The 14,703-nt window shown below is 50.5% G+C and overlaps 4 protein-coding genes across 4 annotated transcripts; 2 read left to right on the forward strand and 2 right to left on the reverse strand.

Annotated features, from left to right (window-relative positions):
- Positions 1 to 398: 398 nt before the first annotated feature.
- On the forward strand, positions 399 to 1,878 carry J7T55_002262 (uncharacterized protein; the record flags this gene model as incomplete). The annotated part of the gene is made up of 4 exons (XM_053132795.1): positions 399 to 558; positions 818 to 873; positions 949 to 1,218; positions 1,303 to 1,878. The coding sequence occupies 4 exons, from the start codon at positions 399 to 401 to the stop codon at positions 1,876 to 1,878; spliced, it is 1,062 nt and encodes a 353-aa protein (XP_052989233.1).
- A 1,743-nt stretch (positions 1,879 to 3,621) lies between these two features.
- J7T55_002263 (uncharacterized protein) lies at positions 3,622 to 5,880 on the forward strand (the record flags this gene model as incomplete). Its single annotated transcript, XM_053132796.1, has 1 exon — positions 3,622 to 5,880. One exon carries the CDS (start codon positions 3,622 to 3,624, stop codon positions 5,878 to 5,880), a length of 2,259 nt encoding a protein of 752 aa, XP_052989234.1.
- An 858-nt stretch (positions 5,881 to 6,738) lies between these two features.
- J7T55_002264 (uncharacterized protein) lies at positions 6,739 to 8,470 on the reverse strand (the record flags this gene model as incomplete). Its single annotated transcript, XM_053132797.1, has 4 exons — positions 6,739 to 7,581; positions 7,637 to 7,762; positions 7,824 to 7,902; positions 8,034 to 8,470. 4 exons carry the CDS (start codon positions 8,468 to 8,470, stop codon positions 6,739 to 6,741), a joined length of 1,485 nt encoding a protein of 494 aa, XP_052989235.1.
- A 1,902-nt stretch (positions 8,471 to 10,372) lies between these two features.
- Positions 10,373 to 13,190, reverse strand: J7T55_002265 (Cel74a; the record flags this gene model as incomplete). Its single annotated transcript, XM_053132798.1, has 6 exons — positions 10,373 to 11,142; positions 11,245 to 11,984; positions 12,114 to 12,334; positions 12,507 to 12,726; positions 12,796 to 12,885; positions 12,952 to 13,190. The coding sequence occupies 6 exons, from the start codon at positions 13,188 to 13,190 to the stop codon at positions 10,373 to 10,375; spliced, it is 2,280 nt and encodes a 759-aa protein (XP_052989236.1).
- Between the last annotated feature and the right edge of the window lie 1,513 nt (positions 13,191 to 14,703).

Here is a 14,703-nt window from a genome sequence, read left to right on the forward strand (position 1 = left end):
CCCTAGGAATTTCGAGCTATACAATTTTCAATTGCGGAGAGCGAAAACAAGAAATCCTTTTGTTCGCGATGTAAGACCCTGTCCGGACAAAAGTGTCAGGCAGTCTACGTAGTATTGACTGCAGACCTCGCGCCGCAAATTGGCCCCGTGATGGAGAGGATTAGGAATCTGTCTCCGGCGCCAGATACGGCTCCAGCCTGACCAACAGCAGCAGAGGCATCGCGGGAAAATCACGTATAAAAGTACGTATTTGAGATCATCTATGCCCTCGTAGCAAGGATGGAAACTTGAGCCTTAAGTTGTGTGACATCGCGACGGGCTCTCGAAGACGTCTTCACCAAGTTTATCTCAACCTGATTATTGTGCCTCTGCCTTTTCAATCTTCCATCGTGCCCGACATGTTCAACTTCGGTCTCTTTCTGCTGACGGCCATCTTCGCCGGTGACCGAGCTCTTGCGGCAGGCGTAAGCGGGGCCGCTGAAGGCTTTGCGAAGGGTGTCACTGGCGGCGGCAGTGCCACAGCCGTCTATCCTACGACTAATGCCGAACTTGTTAGTTGTACGTATGATCTTGGACCCCTTGTCCTGCCGCAGCTCTCCCCCTACTTTCTTTCAAAACTCTCATGGTGTATAGCATCTGGGGAAGGAGCAGTTTATTAATTTACAACAGACCTTGGCGACTCTTCGGCACGTGTGATCATTCTTTCAAAGACCTTCGACTTCACCGGAACTGAGGGTACAACCACTGCAACAGGTATAGGACCTCCATGTGTTTATATGGCTACACCCTATATTGGTCTGACCGGGTTCCAACACAGGTTGTGCTCCTTATGGAACCGCCTCGGGCTGTCAAACGGCAATCAACCAGAACGACGTACGTTTGGCCTTAGTCGCTTGCCGCACCAGAAACTGTGCTCTTTGACATATAGCTGATTTCGTTCCATCAAAGTGGTGCACGAATTACCAACCAAATGCTCCCAAAGTGTCGGTCACCTACGACAACGCCGCGATCTCCGCGATCACTGTCAAGTCGAACAAATCGCTTGTCGGCTCTGGCAGCGCCGGAATTATCAAAGGAAAGGGGTTGAAGATCGTCAGCGGCGCCAGCAATATTATCATCCAGAATGTACACATCACGAACCTCAACCCTCAATACGTTTGGGGTGGCGATGCCATCACCTTGAACGGAGCCGATCTGGTTTGGATTGACCATGTCAAGGTAAGGCATACTTTGAGATTGCTCAATGATGATGACAGAGGATATCGAGTATGAATAAATATGTTGCTAATTCTGCGTGTACAGACCTCTCTCATTGGACGTCAACATATCGTATTAGGATATGACGCTTCAAACCGCGTCACCATCTCTAACACTGAGATAGACGGATCAACCTCTTGGTCTGCCACATGTGATGGTCACCATTACTGGGGTCTCTATTTCACTGGCTCCAATGACTTGATTACGCTGAAAGGCAATTACATTCATCACACATCAGGACGGTCTCCGAAAGTAGGCGGAAACACCCTCCTCCATGCAGTGAACAACTACTGGTACGCCAACTCAGGACACGCTTTCGAGGTGGACGCGGGCGCGATGGTGGTCGTCGAGGGCTCCGTCTTCCAAAATGTCGTCGCCGAGGTTGAGGCGAGCAGTTTCGCAGGAAAGATGTTCAACAGCCCGGATACCACCAGCAACGCGGCGTGTGCGTCGTACCTGGGCCACACTTGCCAGCTCAACGCCTTTGGAAGCAGCACCGGATACAGCGCCAAGGATACGTCCTTCTTCTCCAACTTCCAGGGCAAGAACATTGCCAGCGCGAGCACGGCAACTTCGGCACAGTCGAGCGTTCCAAACTCGGCTGGCATTGGCAAAATCTGAGTGGAATGATTTGTGCCAGCGAATCCGTCTCTCAGCTTCAGATCCCTGCTCGACAAATATTGAAAGGGGTCTAATGGCTTTAGATTCTACTTCATCTTCTGTACATCATTGGTTTCTCCAGTAAACCATTTCGCGTCTGGGTCCTCAAATACCTTATCAATGAGCGGGTTGAGCTCAAGCAGAAATGAGGACTGTGCTCATCAATACTATATTATAGTGTGAGGGACATACATGACAAGTGATGAAATAACTTTTTACCATGAACTTTTCTCGAAGACCTGGTGCAAGACTTTGTCTCGAATTCAAGAGGCATGATTACCGACGTCTTTTCTCTATCATCTCCTGTGTGTGGCAGTCTGTGTTACATTTATACAGACGTTTCGTGCTACAGAGATAATCTCGTACACACAGATGTAGATTGAGTCTGGTGGGGCTCTTATGTGCCCGGATTCTATATTGACAACCCGTCGGCATTCTTGGATCGGTCGATCATTCAAGGACGCAGCGTCGTGGCCCAAATTCAGGACGTGACCGAGTATTTCTTGCTGATCATACGGCTTCCAGTTTGACATTTAGGAAACCTCTAAGTCGAGATGTCACCCAGTCGGTGATGGAATCACTCGTGCACAGGCTCCACACCAGAAATGCTTAAAATTTGCACGCTTATCTTTGACGCCTTAATACTCCCCACCACACGCTGGGTACCAAGGTCACCTTTTGCTGCCTACCCTATCCTCGACGTTCTCCGTTCGCAACACCGCGGCTTTGAGACGGTTGTGAATCAAATTCTGGACCTAGAGGACGACCTGTGACCTGTGAATCGGACGCACGCCATCTTTTCAATTATCATTTCATTGCAGTGTGGAGGACCGAGCTACCTCCTTCGCCATAGAATGGACATCCTATTTTGGTTGCCGGCTGAGCCTTTCGACTGGCGAATGCCAAGATTCGAGATGGCCATCACACGCCACTAAATCTGAGGCAGAAAGAATGCTCTGTCTTCTCTGCGCGCGAGGCCGTGTGTCTTTTTCAAACCTACTTTAGTCTTTCGGCGACGTGAATCCCGCACGTGGCTGTCCGCGAAGTGCCGAGAAAGGCGTTCACGTTGGGTGGCACTTTTCGATACCACTGACCATACTATGCCGTCTTGCATCAGTATAGTAGCGGTGGATTGTAAGTCAAAATGAGGTATGCGCTATAGGTGGAAACGATAGCTTATAAACCACTAGATCGGTGAATGGCCAAAACAGACGAGTTGCGCTGCGGACTTCGATCACCCCATCATTTCACAGTCTGGAGCTATCGCTATCACGGTATGACCGGTGCACATCCAATTAGACTACATACTAATCTGGAACGGCACTGCCATAACGTACTCCCCTTTGCACCCCTGCGCCACGCGTCTGACTCAATTTGTGGCATCTGCCATAACCTTAAATCAGCGAAACTAGCTGGATGTCTGATAGCGGAAGGCTCGGATTCGCATTCATCCAGAAGTTTACGAAAGTGATCGCTCGCTCTCGTATTTGAACTTTCGCAATACGAGTTGCTCGCAACAATCCTCAACATCTGAATATATTCCAGCCGAACGATGAACCTTTTCGTATTAGTAACAAAAAATGACGAGTTTAGTACATCAGAAAACCCACCATTTTCCAACGGCTTTCATGCGCCTCGTTCTCGTGACAACATCATCGCTTGCGCCACGCAACGGCCCCTAAACAAGAATCCAACCAGGTCACGATGCGAGCGCCGCGTGGTTTCAAGTTCGACGAGTTTGACACCCTCTGTGGCGAACTGGATGGAGACCAACTTCAGCTGAAATGGCAACACTATACCCGCGCACTGTCGGCGGCATCGACCAGCACAGCAGTGGCGACGCTCGCTGCGGGACCCACGGGAGGCGTGTCGATGATCGGTGCCATGATCGCCGGGCCCCTGATCCATAATGCACGGAAAAAGCGCCAGATCATCGAGCACCACATGAGCATCAAGGGAATCGAGCCGGAAACGCGGAACAAGGATGTCTACGGGCCCATGGCTTTTAGTGCAGTATTGGGAGGAGCAACCATGGGTATCGGGTCTGTGGGCGCGGAGCTTCTCGCCGTTGACACTGCAACCAAAATTGTCTCCCACGCCGCCATCGACGCCGGTGTGACGGCTGTCGAAGACAAGCATTCGCAGAGAGAACATGAGAAGGAGATGAATAAAGCGGGCGCCCAGCTTGTGCGTGCCAACACCGCGAATGCCTCACTGGGGGCGCCGATGAACCCAAATATTGGACAGGTGTTGTTGAAGCATGCAACGAGTATGCCTGCCTCGCTAGGAACGACAGCGAATGGACTCATTGCGTCGGCGGCGCGCTTGAAGACTGAGAGATATCCCTTGTTGAAGGAGTATCTTACTTCCGTTTCGTTCCAGTCACGAGAACGTTTGTCCACAGCGACGTCGAAAGAGGACGTCCCTCATGCACCCTTCCCGGCCACGACCATCCGAAAGAATGAGTCAAATACATTGCCTTCCTCCTCGCTCGCGCCGATTCGAGAGACTGCTTTCGTGGCTGAGTTGGAAGATACCAGCCCATCCTCAGTCACCTTTTCACGCGATCCAGTTGAGCTCGATTCTACGCCTTTGACTGCTCCCTCGGAACTAGATGCTTGCAGTACGGTCAGCCCCCTCTCACCGCCCAGCGTTGGAAGCCATTGGCCATCGCCACCTCAATCCTTTGTCTCAGAGTTGGAGGATACTAGCAGCCCCGGATCATCCTCCTTTCCCGCGAGCACCTGGTCCTCCGAGCTTCCAGCCGATGCCGACACGGTTATATCCAGCCTACTCGACGCTATCGACGAAACAACCCTGGGTGAACTCGAAAACGATCTAGAAAAAGCCGTTGTGGAGATGGACAACCCTGAGACCTGGGTAAAGGAAGAAACCGGGGCCGCGGCCTCTACATCAGCAACCAAGCGCATGAGTAGGACATTCGAGCTGCCCTCTGACCTCGACAGCCTCGTCAGACGTCACAGCACGCGCTTCAGCCGGCGAGTGAGCCAGCGGGACAGCAATATGCGATGTAGCCTGTACTCATTTGTTGAGGGGGAAGATAAGCTGAATATAGCTTCGGTCGCAACACTCCGGAAGCCGGCATCACAGGCGACTCTACGCACCACCGCCTCGTCATCAAGCCTACTGACGCCGAAGCCGGACGGCGACCAGCGTGTCACGCAGAGCCACGACGACCTCACAAAGACGTTCCCCGAGGATCAACCCCGCCCGTTGCGACGGGCAGCATCCAACCACTCAATCCCTCCCGCGTATAGCGCGATAGACACGATCTCGACAGCGGCATATGGAAACGCAGACCATGCCACCGAAATGCAGTCACCGTCGTCCTCCGTGCGAGGCCGCCAGAACGAGGCATGGATCGATGAGAAGCGCCGGTCCGTGGACCCCGTCATGCACAGCCGCCACCCGTCGCTAAGGCCGCGCGTCCTCCCTTTCTCGCCGAACGACGTATATAGCCCGGCGGGCGAGTGGCTGGCCGACGAATCCTCACAATACCAGGCGCGTCAGCAGCAGCAACCAGGGGAGTCCTCGCGCGGCGCAGTAACAACGCACAATACTAACGCGCACGATGGTACCGTCGAGATGTACAACCCACCGCTGGAGCCGGGTTCCTCGCCTCGGGGATCCCCATTGCGGGCGAAAACGTACTCATCGGGTGGGTCGATGTCATCGCTTAAGAGCCGAACGGGCAGCTTGGCGCTGAGCGCACACGAGAGCATGAAGAAGGTGGGATATCTGGGGCTTGAGCCGGCGACTAAGCTGGCCATCGGAGGCAGCCTTCTGATGGTTGGGGTACGACCAAGCGTACAGCGTAAGTATTTGGACAAGGCCAAGGGAAAGATGGGCATGCCCGTCGAGGAGAAGGGAAATAATGGTTTCATGGGAATGGGAAAACAAAAGCACAGGCATGAGGATGATGATTACCGTGATTATATTTGAAGAAGTGTTGGCGGTGCGAGGCGTTTCTGAACTGCGTGTGGTTAGGTTGGAGACACAATTTGTGTTAATGACTGGAAGCTTTGTATCCCATTCCCAAGTAGCTCAATCGTTTTCTGTCACGAAGTGAAATCAGTTCAATGTGACCAAAATTCCGGGCTCACCATAATTTGAATAGTTCAGAAAGGTACAAAATGCATTCAAAATCAATCAAGACATTGCCCGGCCCACAGTCGTTCCTACGTTCGCCGATGAAGATGCTGGCAGTGGTATGGGCTACACGTCAAACCATCATTTACTCCATTTGAGGGGATCATTTGGCCAAACCGTGGAGCTCAGCCACTAATGTTACATACCTCGTCTCCGATGCTCTCTCATTTCACTCGTGAGGTTACACAGTGTAACATTGCCCGCTTCTACGAATACAGATTCGATCACTGCTTTGCAACAGGCACGCGTTGTAAGTTATAACACTACGCTCTGATAGTGAAATCCTATATTTACTTTTACAAATACTTCGAACCTCTTCAGCAAAGCTTATCCAGGTTGATATTTTCGTTCAATTAACGTCTTGGAACAACAGGCTCGTACAGAACAGACCAGCACGTGCCAGCAATCAGCGTATGTATTGCTTCGGGATTACGAAGGAAACAGCCGAGCAACCAGCGATTGTGCATGGTGAAGTAGACGGATTGCATTCAAAGCAGGTGCTGAGTATCTCAAACACAAACAATTGCCGGCGGCCGCGGTTAGAATAATTTTGCAGTGTACAATTGCGGATTTATTCTAGGGTATCTCAACAGCAAACATACTGCAAACGCTCTCGAGGAACTCCGTTCGTAATCATCTCCCAAATGTCTCTCAAGCTGCCACCGGCCGGACGCTCTGTGGGTTGTGAAAAACATCGTTTGGGTCCCACTTTGATTTAATACCCTCCAGTGTCGGCAGGTTTCCTTCCCAGTACTGCTCCTGCGGCACTCCGTCTATGTTGAGATCGACGTAACCGGGGTAGGTGCCTCTGGTCAGCGTGTTTTCTGGTAGCTTCCCGACTAGCTCTTCGTGGAAGTCGGTGAGAAAGTTCCAGGTTGTATTCGACAAGCTGAGTAGATCGACTGCATAAGACTGGTAGAACATGTATTTGTCGCGGTGAGCGTATGCAGTAGCGTTCAGGGGGACGTCAGCAACAGCACCGCCCGTCGCGTCAAAAATGATGAACCACAGAAGAGTCCCTTTATCCACTCCCTGAGCGTACTCGAACAGATCTGTAGCGTTTTCTTTGCTGAGTATGTCCTCACTTCGGAAGCCGAGGCTTTTGGCGTAGAAGTTGGAAGATACAGCGGCCAAATATAACGCCTCCTTTTCAGCCCAAGCAGCAAGAGAGCCAAGCCAGTCGGTCACAGAAAGCGTGCCATTTCCTGGCAGACGTTGGTGGATGCCCGTTGCGTCGAACTCGTCCTGAGTCCCATAAAAGGTCCCCGTAATGATAATTCCACCAAGCCACATAATCAACTCCGTGCCAAAGCGCCGATCAAGGGTCGGGTCAGACACGAGGTCCTGCCATTGCAAATAGATATCTGCGAGTCGTGCTGAGTCATCTGCAATGGTGATATCAAAGGTGTATTGAATAATATCACCAGGTTCCGGGTGCGTCCTCATCACGAATTTCGTGATTATGCCAAAGCTAGCGCCAGCTCCTCGAAGGCCCTAATAGTTTTGTCAGTCGATGTGGGGACACTGAATAGCTTCTTCAGGGACTCACAAAGAAAAGGTCACTGTTCTCCTGCTCATTTGCACGAACAATGGTCCCATTAGCCGTCACCACCTCCACCTCGACGATGTGATCGAGAGCTGATCCCCACATCCTGGACATTGGGCCAAGACCACCCTGTTGAAAGTTTTTCATCAGCCACGCATGGAATTTTCTCAATCCAAGGAAAGAAACTCACAATGGTCGCGTGGCCGCCAATACCAACATATGGACAAACACCATGGGCAAAAGCTCGTTTAGACTCGTGTAAATGGTCACTGTTACGCATTAGTAACCTGCTACTAAGTATGGAGCCCGAAGCCATGTATTCTGGAGAATCCTATAAAAAAAAGAATAATAGAAAAAAAATACAGGTGGGAGGTCGCAACTGGGGAAAGGTTATACATACTCAACTTCCCCAAGTTTCAAGCCTGCTCCGATAGTTGCATATCCAGTCGCGTTGTCTATGCTGTACTGATTGATGTTTATGAGGTCAACGGTGACCGCACCGTTTCCAAGTCCAAAGTTTGCATAAGAATGCCCGCCAGACCTGGCTTGTATCTTGTAGCCGTTTTCTGCGGCGCATTGAACGGCCGCCGCAACTTCCTCAGCAGAATTTGGACGGATCACAGCTTCAGGAGTAACATCCACCGCAAGATTGTATGGTTTAACCCAGCTGAGTTGATAGGTATCAAGGATGTCAAGGTCTTGGTCGGCGAACCGGACACAGTCAGAGCTGTCTGCGCAAACATCATTGAGGCAGTCCTGCAGGGAAGCGAGAACTAAGGTCAGAATGTTGGCTATCACGAGGACTGTGGCCTTGGTCGGAAAAGTGAGCATCCGCATGGCTCTTCACGGCAGGCTCTCTTTGAAGCTTGGAGGTTTGAAAAGGCGATTGAGACCGATCTCAAGATGAGCTGTCAGACAAGAGGATTGCTTGTTCTAGAGAGTCCGTCTTGCCCTGGCCGTTGTTTTCAGCAATTTTCAGCCAGCAATACCTTCGCAAGGTAACACGGACAAACAGTCTGTGGATCGTTCTCAGCGCATGAATGACGTTTTTGTGCGTTCTGCCCTTCGGTCATATCATGGCTTTGGCGTAGTACAGCTTGTCGGCGATTACCACAATTGGGCGGCTCATGTGTTCGTCCGATATGTCACAAGGTGCGTACAGTAATTGATATATTTGGCTTCCAGGGAGGGAACCCGAGGAGTATTCCCGACATGCCCGGCAGTTTGAGGCGACATGCCGGGCTTTACTACTGATTCGCTGCACAGGCGATTTTCAAAGTCCAATTCGTGCAAATATATTGGTCTGGCTACCGCCGCGAAGCCCAGCACATTGTTGTTGGACGCCGCATTTTTCGGGAAAAGGCATAGCCACACACACAAATCTGGCCAGTCGATCACGATAAAGGCGGGCTGGGCTCTTCTCCTTCTCGGCGATATCCACTTAAACAATATGTTCGAAACTTAACACAACATCCCCAGTGCAGCAAGGCGCAGGGTGCGGAGTGCCTCTAAGCCAACGGACTGCACAGAACATAGTATGTCGATATGCATCATCTCAATTGCCGGGTTGCTGGATGGCAAGGTTCAAGGTGTGATTCGTCGACGGCAGTCCATCATAGCACCACTTGCATGAACTAGATTCCTGAACCCCTAAATCCTTGTCGGCTTGGCGTTGCCAATGGACCAAGCCTCAGCAGCTTGACAGGTTGGGATCTACCCTTCTAGCAGCCGCCTGGCGCCACGCGCACCACTGTGATTTATGGTTAGTTCAGGCCTGCCGGGCCTGCCAGGCTGCCCAGGGAACTTCCGACTGGGCAGCCACTGTTGTGCCTCCAAATCTTCAGGGCACCCCGGGTGCATGGTTGACTCAATGCTGGGATCCAAGTACTGGAGCGGCATTCAAACATTGCATCACTGAGGCGAAGATCTAATTCCATTTATGGGACTAACCTAGGCAAATCATGCGAGCACGAGGCAGATTTCTTTCCGAATCAACCGGCAGCTCTCCGTTCTCCACTACCGATGTCCCTGTTGTTAGCCCGCGGAAATCGTTGGCGTGTTCACTGTTGTATCCATGTGCTCGAGAGAATACTGTCTGACACGAGCGGTGTGCTTTTGAAAGTGAGCTCTAAGCACTGGAGCAACACCATTTAGCACTTTAGAGCGAGCCCTTAATCCACATCGGATGAGGTCAGGTATAGAGCCAGCCACATGAGAGCTGCATATCGGTGCCATCAATCCAGAATCTATATTAAGTGTGATGGAATTGCGGCTAAGCCCTCCTCTGCCGCTAGCTCTACTGTGACGGCGTCCAGCACACTTGTCTCGCGGACGAGGCTGAGAGATAGATGAGCCCATATGGTCTTTTTAATTATATATCGCATTCAAGTTGATGAACTCTTCAGAATTTTGCTATAAAAAAACGGTAGAGGCGAGTAATAATGTGACAAGTAGACGCTACAAATGAACTTATGAAAATAGCTATTACTGCCATAGCCATATGAATGCCGAAATCGTGATTTTGGTGACCACACGCTGCGTTCAAAATTATACCAATAGATCTTCGGAAGGTCAGCTCTTATCTTGCCTCCTCAAGATTATTTCTTGCAGCGCCCCCGTCTCCAGGGGGAGGGGGGCACAACCTCGTGAGCAGCTACATATGTTTCACTGGCCATTGGTTGCATCTTTCCGCGTGCTCGACAGGAAATAGAAATTTCTTATTCACCTGACCGAAGTTGTTCAGCTATTAGGGGCCATAAGCGCATAGAAAACCCCCCTGCCATTGGTTCCAACATAGACCTGACCAGGCACATTGGCACTGCCGGCAAGCTTGCCCTTTTCCGAGTTCACAGCCCCGAAACCCTGCTGATCGCCCTGAATATCCTCCCACGACGCACCGCCGTCGATACTGGCATACAGCCTTGTACCTGCGGGCCCTTTGCCAAAAGCATAGATGGCCCACGAAGCAGCATCCGGGGCCAGTCCTAGAGCTACCAATTGTGTGTTGGTGAGTACCCCTCCGCTTATTAGAGTGAAGGTCGAACCGTAGTCTGTGCTCTTGAAGATGCCGACATTGGTTGAAACGTAGACTTCTCCCTCCGTGACCGGATGCGCAGCAATATCTACGACAACTGTAGCATTACCCAGTGCACCGGCCTGTGTGAATGTGGCCCCTGCGTCGGTGGACACAAAGAAAGTCCCCTTCGAAGCTCCGTAAAAGACGGTGCCGTTCTGCTTGTCAGCGGCGATAAGCGCTCCCGGAGAAAGGCTCGTGACAGTGGTGAAATCACTGCCGTTTCTTGAACGAAAGACCTCATTATTCCATGATGACCATAGAATCGTGTTCGCATCAGCCGAGTAAGCCACGGCGCCACCATAAGTCGAGTTTTCAGTCCCGAGATGGGCTTTCCAAGTAGCACCGCCGTCAGAGCTGGTAATAATCTGACTTTGTGAGCCATCGGAGCTATTGCCTACACGCACAATATGATCGACGCTGTTTCCGGCGAAATCTTGAAAATTATGGTCAGTACCAGATTGCAGTTAGAACGTACGAACTCGCTCGCTAGATCTCGGAGTGAGAACATTGAACAGCCTGGTAGAGGTCCACTTACCAACGCCAACTGTAGTGGAAATCTGCGGGTTCATCCATGGAATGGAAGGTGGTGTGTTAAGGTCACTGCTGCTTTTATACGTAAATCCGTCCACATCGCCTACAGCCATCAAGAGTTCGGTCCCTCCTGGGGCGGAAGCAAGGTCCAGGACTGCGGTCTCCTCCATGCCGAAAGCCAAGGACTGGATAGTGACATTCTCACGAGGGCTTTTGTCCCATTTCGTCAAGTCCTTTCCTCCCCAAAGTGACATACCAGTGCCGTAGAGCCAATGGTCACTGTTGAGTGGATCGATCTCCAATGATTCGACCATCCATCCCAAGTGCTTTCCTCCTGGCACGTTAACGAATCCTGTCTCGAGCCACGGTGCAAGGGGCGCAGAGGTTGTATGATGACGCGCCATCGTCCCTGTGGTTGCATTTACCCAATCCCAAATTGTTGACCAGCTGGCTCCTGAGTCGATAGACCTGAAAAACTGGACGTCGGGCCACCAAAGATTCAGGGCTGCTACTACGAGCGTCCCTGGCTGCTGCATATCAAGACCCAAACCCCCAAAGCCGTGTGTTAAACTGGCGTTGGGGACTGGCGTAATGTCTTTCCACGTTGAGTTTCTCAGGTCATATCTCCAAACGGATCCCTTCGCACCGTCGTAAGGTCCAAGTCCATCACTGTAAGTGAGGTAGAGAGCCTTTTCTGTTGGCTGCAACTTGCACTTGTGAGGGAAATAATCGCGCGGCTGGCCCCTATTGTGTCAAAGTATTAGCAAGTGCCTAAGTAGCTCCTTTTTCTTCTTCTTGAATATGAAGCAAAGTGCCCCAATTGAGACACGGCAATTGAAATCAAACGCTTAATGGGTGCTCCGAGGTACTGACTTCACCGGACCCCAGGTCTCACCAGCGTCGTTGGACACCCAGACCGTCTCGACAGATCCATCATTGGCCGATCCCACAAAAATGCGACTTGTGGCGCCACTGTCTGTAATTCCTGAAGTCTCGTCGAACGTGACAAAGGTCAGTCCTTGAAGATCAGTTCCCACGCCAGTCGTGTCTGTCTTGTTCTGGGCATAATTGCCAACTGCCGTGAAGGAGGTAACCTGTACAAAATATGCTTGATTAGTGACTTTTCCTATCAAACTCTCTTTACTCCAAGAAGAGAAGAAATTCTGTATTTATAGAGACCAGATTACTGATGCCTCGCATGCAACAGAGACCTATCGTATAAACAATACGAAGAGGTGAATGTCTCAGAGGGAATCTCCAACTTACATTGTTGAAAGTAACGCCTCCGTCCATAGACTTCCATAAACCTTTCCCGCTTCGAGCCCCGAGGTAAATGATGTCAGAATTGGCCGGGTCGACGGCGAGACGTTCGCCCATACCACGACCTGGCATGTTTCCCCCCACCCTAAAGGGAAGCGCGGTTGAGTTCCAGGTCATTCCGCGATCTGAGCTTCGAATGATGGCTCCATTCGTGTCGGTATTGTAGCTATCGATGATGATCAGCCTTGTCAACCACAATATGAATGCTTATCAAGATTCAGTAAGGAAGTCTCACACTGTGTCAACAGTGTATCCACCTACAGCGGCATACACCATATTATCGTTTTGCGCGTCCACTGCAATGGCATCAATACCCCAGTTGTGCCTATTGTTTTGGTACTCAGTCATCAATGAAATGTTACTGCCCTAGATTGGTTGATCAAATGCTTACCATCCCTCGTCAGTGGCGAGGCTGTCCGTGATAGGAATCCAGGAATCATCTGTGGCATTCAGCCTGTAAAGGCCTCCAATGTCTGTTCTCGCGTATGCAATACCCTCTGAATTTGGATGGAAGAGAATGCCAGTTGTGAAGCCTCCGGATGCCCCAGTGCGCACATTCTGCCAATCCAACGCTGCTTGCCCGAAGGCTGCTGCCGTGACCAGGAGCGTAAATGAGCGCAAGTGCACCATGATGAAAATCGCCAGAGAATATGAAGTAAAGACTGTCTTACCAGAGAGGGCAGCGCCTCTGGAGCTAAAAAGAATGAAGGCGACGAGAAATAATCGTCACACTGAGAAACACACGGCGGTGCCTAAAAATGCATTATTCACCTTGGTGAAGTCGCAGACTTTATTTATTGCTTCTCGTGGGGTTCATCCCGAGCAGACAGCCTGTGCCTAGGGACCAATTATATTAAGGGGTGATAGAGTCAGCTGCATCATCTCGGTACAGTTACCTCCGCAGGTTGCCGACTTTCCCTACTAGTCAGTCTTGGTAGTCGCCAAGGATGTACATGTTTCGTTGTTTCACAAATGCGGACTTCACTAAACTTTATAAGAGCCTTTCCCCTGAAGCGGACATCACTACACTCCGAAAGCAAACTCTACGTCCCCATGTGCACTATCAAATATATGCAACGAACATGTTTTACCCAACTAGGGCTAGCTAGCAATGTCGTGGGTTCGTGCCCGTTTTCGAGAGAAAAAAACCATTATTCGATACATCAGCACTGGTAATACTACCAATTGAGAACCTCGGAAATAGCTTAGCGGGCGGACCGTCCCCCAAGCTCATAGGATTTGTTGCACTGTTGTGAACAAATTGAGCAGTAGCCTTGGAGTCTGGATTCTATTGGAAGTAAAAATGTTTGAGCCGAGGCTTGTATCCTTTCCTTCGTCCAAAGCTGTTCCGTATTTTTCTTCTGCTGGTCTTGCCTTGTTATTGACTACATGCTTTTGCACTCGATCTTACTTCGCTTTGTAGTCAAAGTGGTTCCCGTGTGTAAATTAATGCCTAGTACAGCAATCTGGTGGCCTGTCATGACATCAGCCTCTACGTTGACCTTCATAGCCATTGCAGCCTGTTTTTGATTGTACGAAAGTGCTGTCCAAACTTCATACACGATCTGGAAGAATATTTGTAACTTGGACTGAAGTAGTCGTTACTCTCCTAGTGGAAGCTTCAAGATTATCACCTTATTATAATGGCAGGTAGTTGATCCTCAGAACATCAATTTTGCCCGCACATTTTAAGTAAGACATGTTTATTGATGGCTGGAAGACTTAGATAACATCCCATTCTTCGCTATTCTCTGAAAACTGTTGCCAGCCGTTGTTGAGCTGGCACTCTGTCAATCACGACTCTCACAGATTTTGAATGGCGGAGGTGGGTACAGCAAAGGCACAGTAAAACGCTGTGTCATGTTAGAATTCCACATCTGGGATTGGCTCGCGCAGGACATGCGGTGATCTGATTCTCGCCCACTACGCAATGCATGACACCATAGTGTATTAAACGCCCAGGCGCTTCCAACAGGTCCTGCCGTTTAAAGTATTGTGAAGCGGCCCTGGTGTCACCATTTGGACTAGCTTGAACTGCAGTCATGGGTTCAACGGGATATCTCAGCCAATGCTATAGCTGGACACGAGCAATATTTCTTCTTGCATAAGAGCGTAAGCACTACTGATGAACCTTGTAGTGGGG

Source organism: Diaporthe amygdali, assembly GCF_026229845.1.
Source record: "Diaporthe amygdali strain CAA958 chromosome Unknown NODE_33_length_508711_cov_65_296071, whole genome shotgun sequence".
Classification (NCBI taxonomy): domain Eukaryota; kingdom Fungi; phylum Ascomycota; class Sordariomycetes; order Diaporthales; family Diaporthaceae; genus Diaporthe; species Diaporthe amygdali.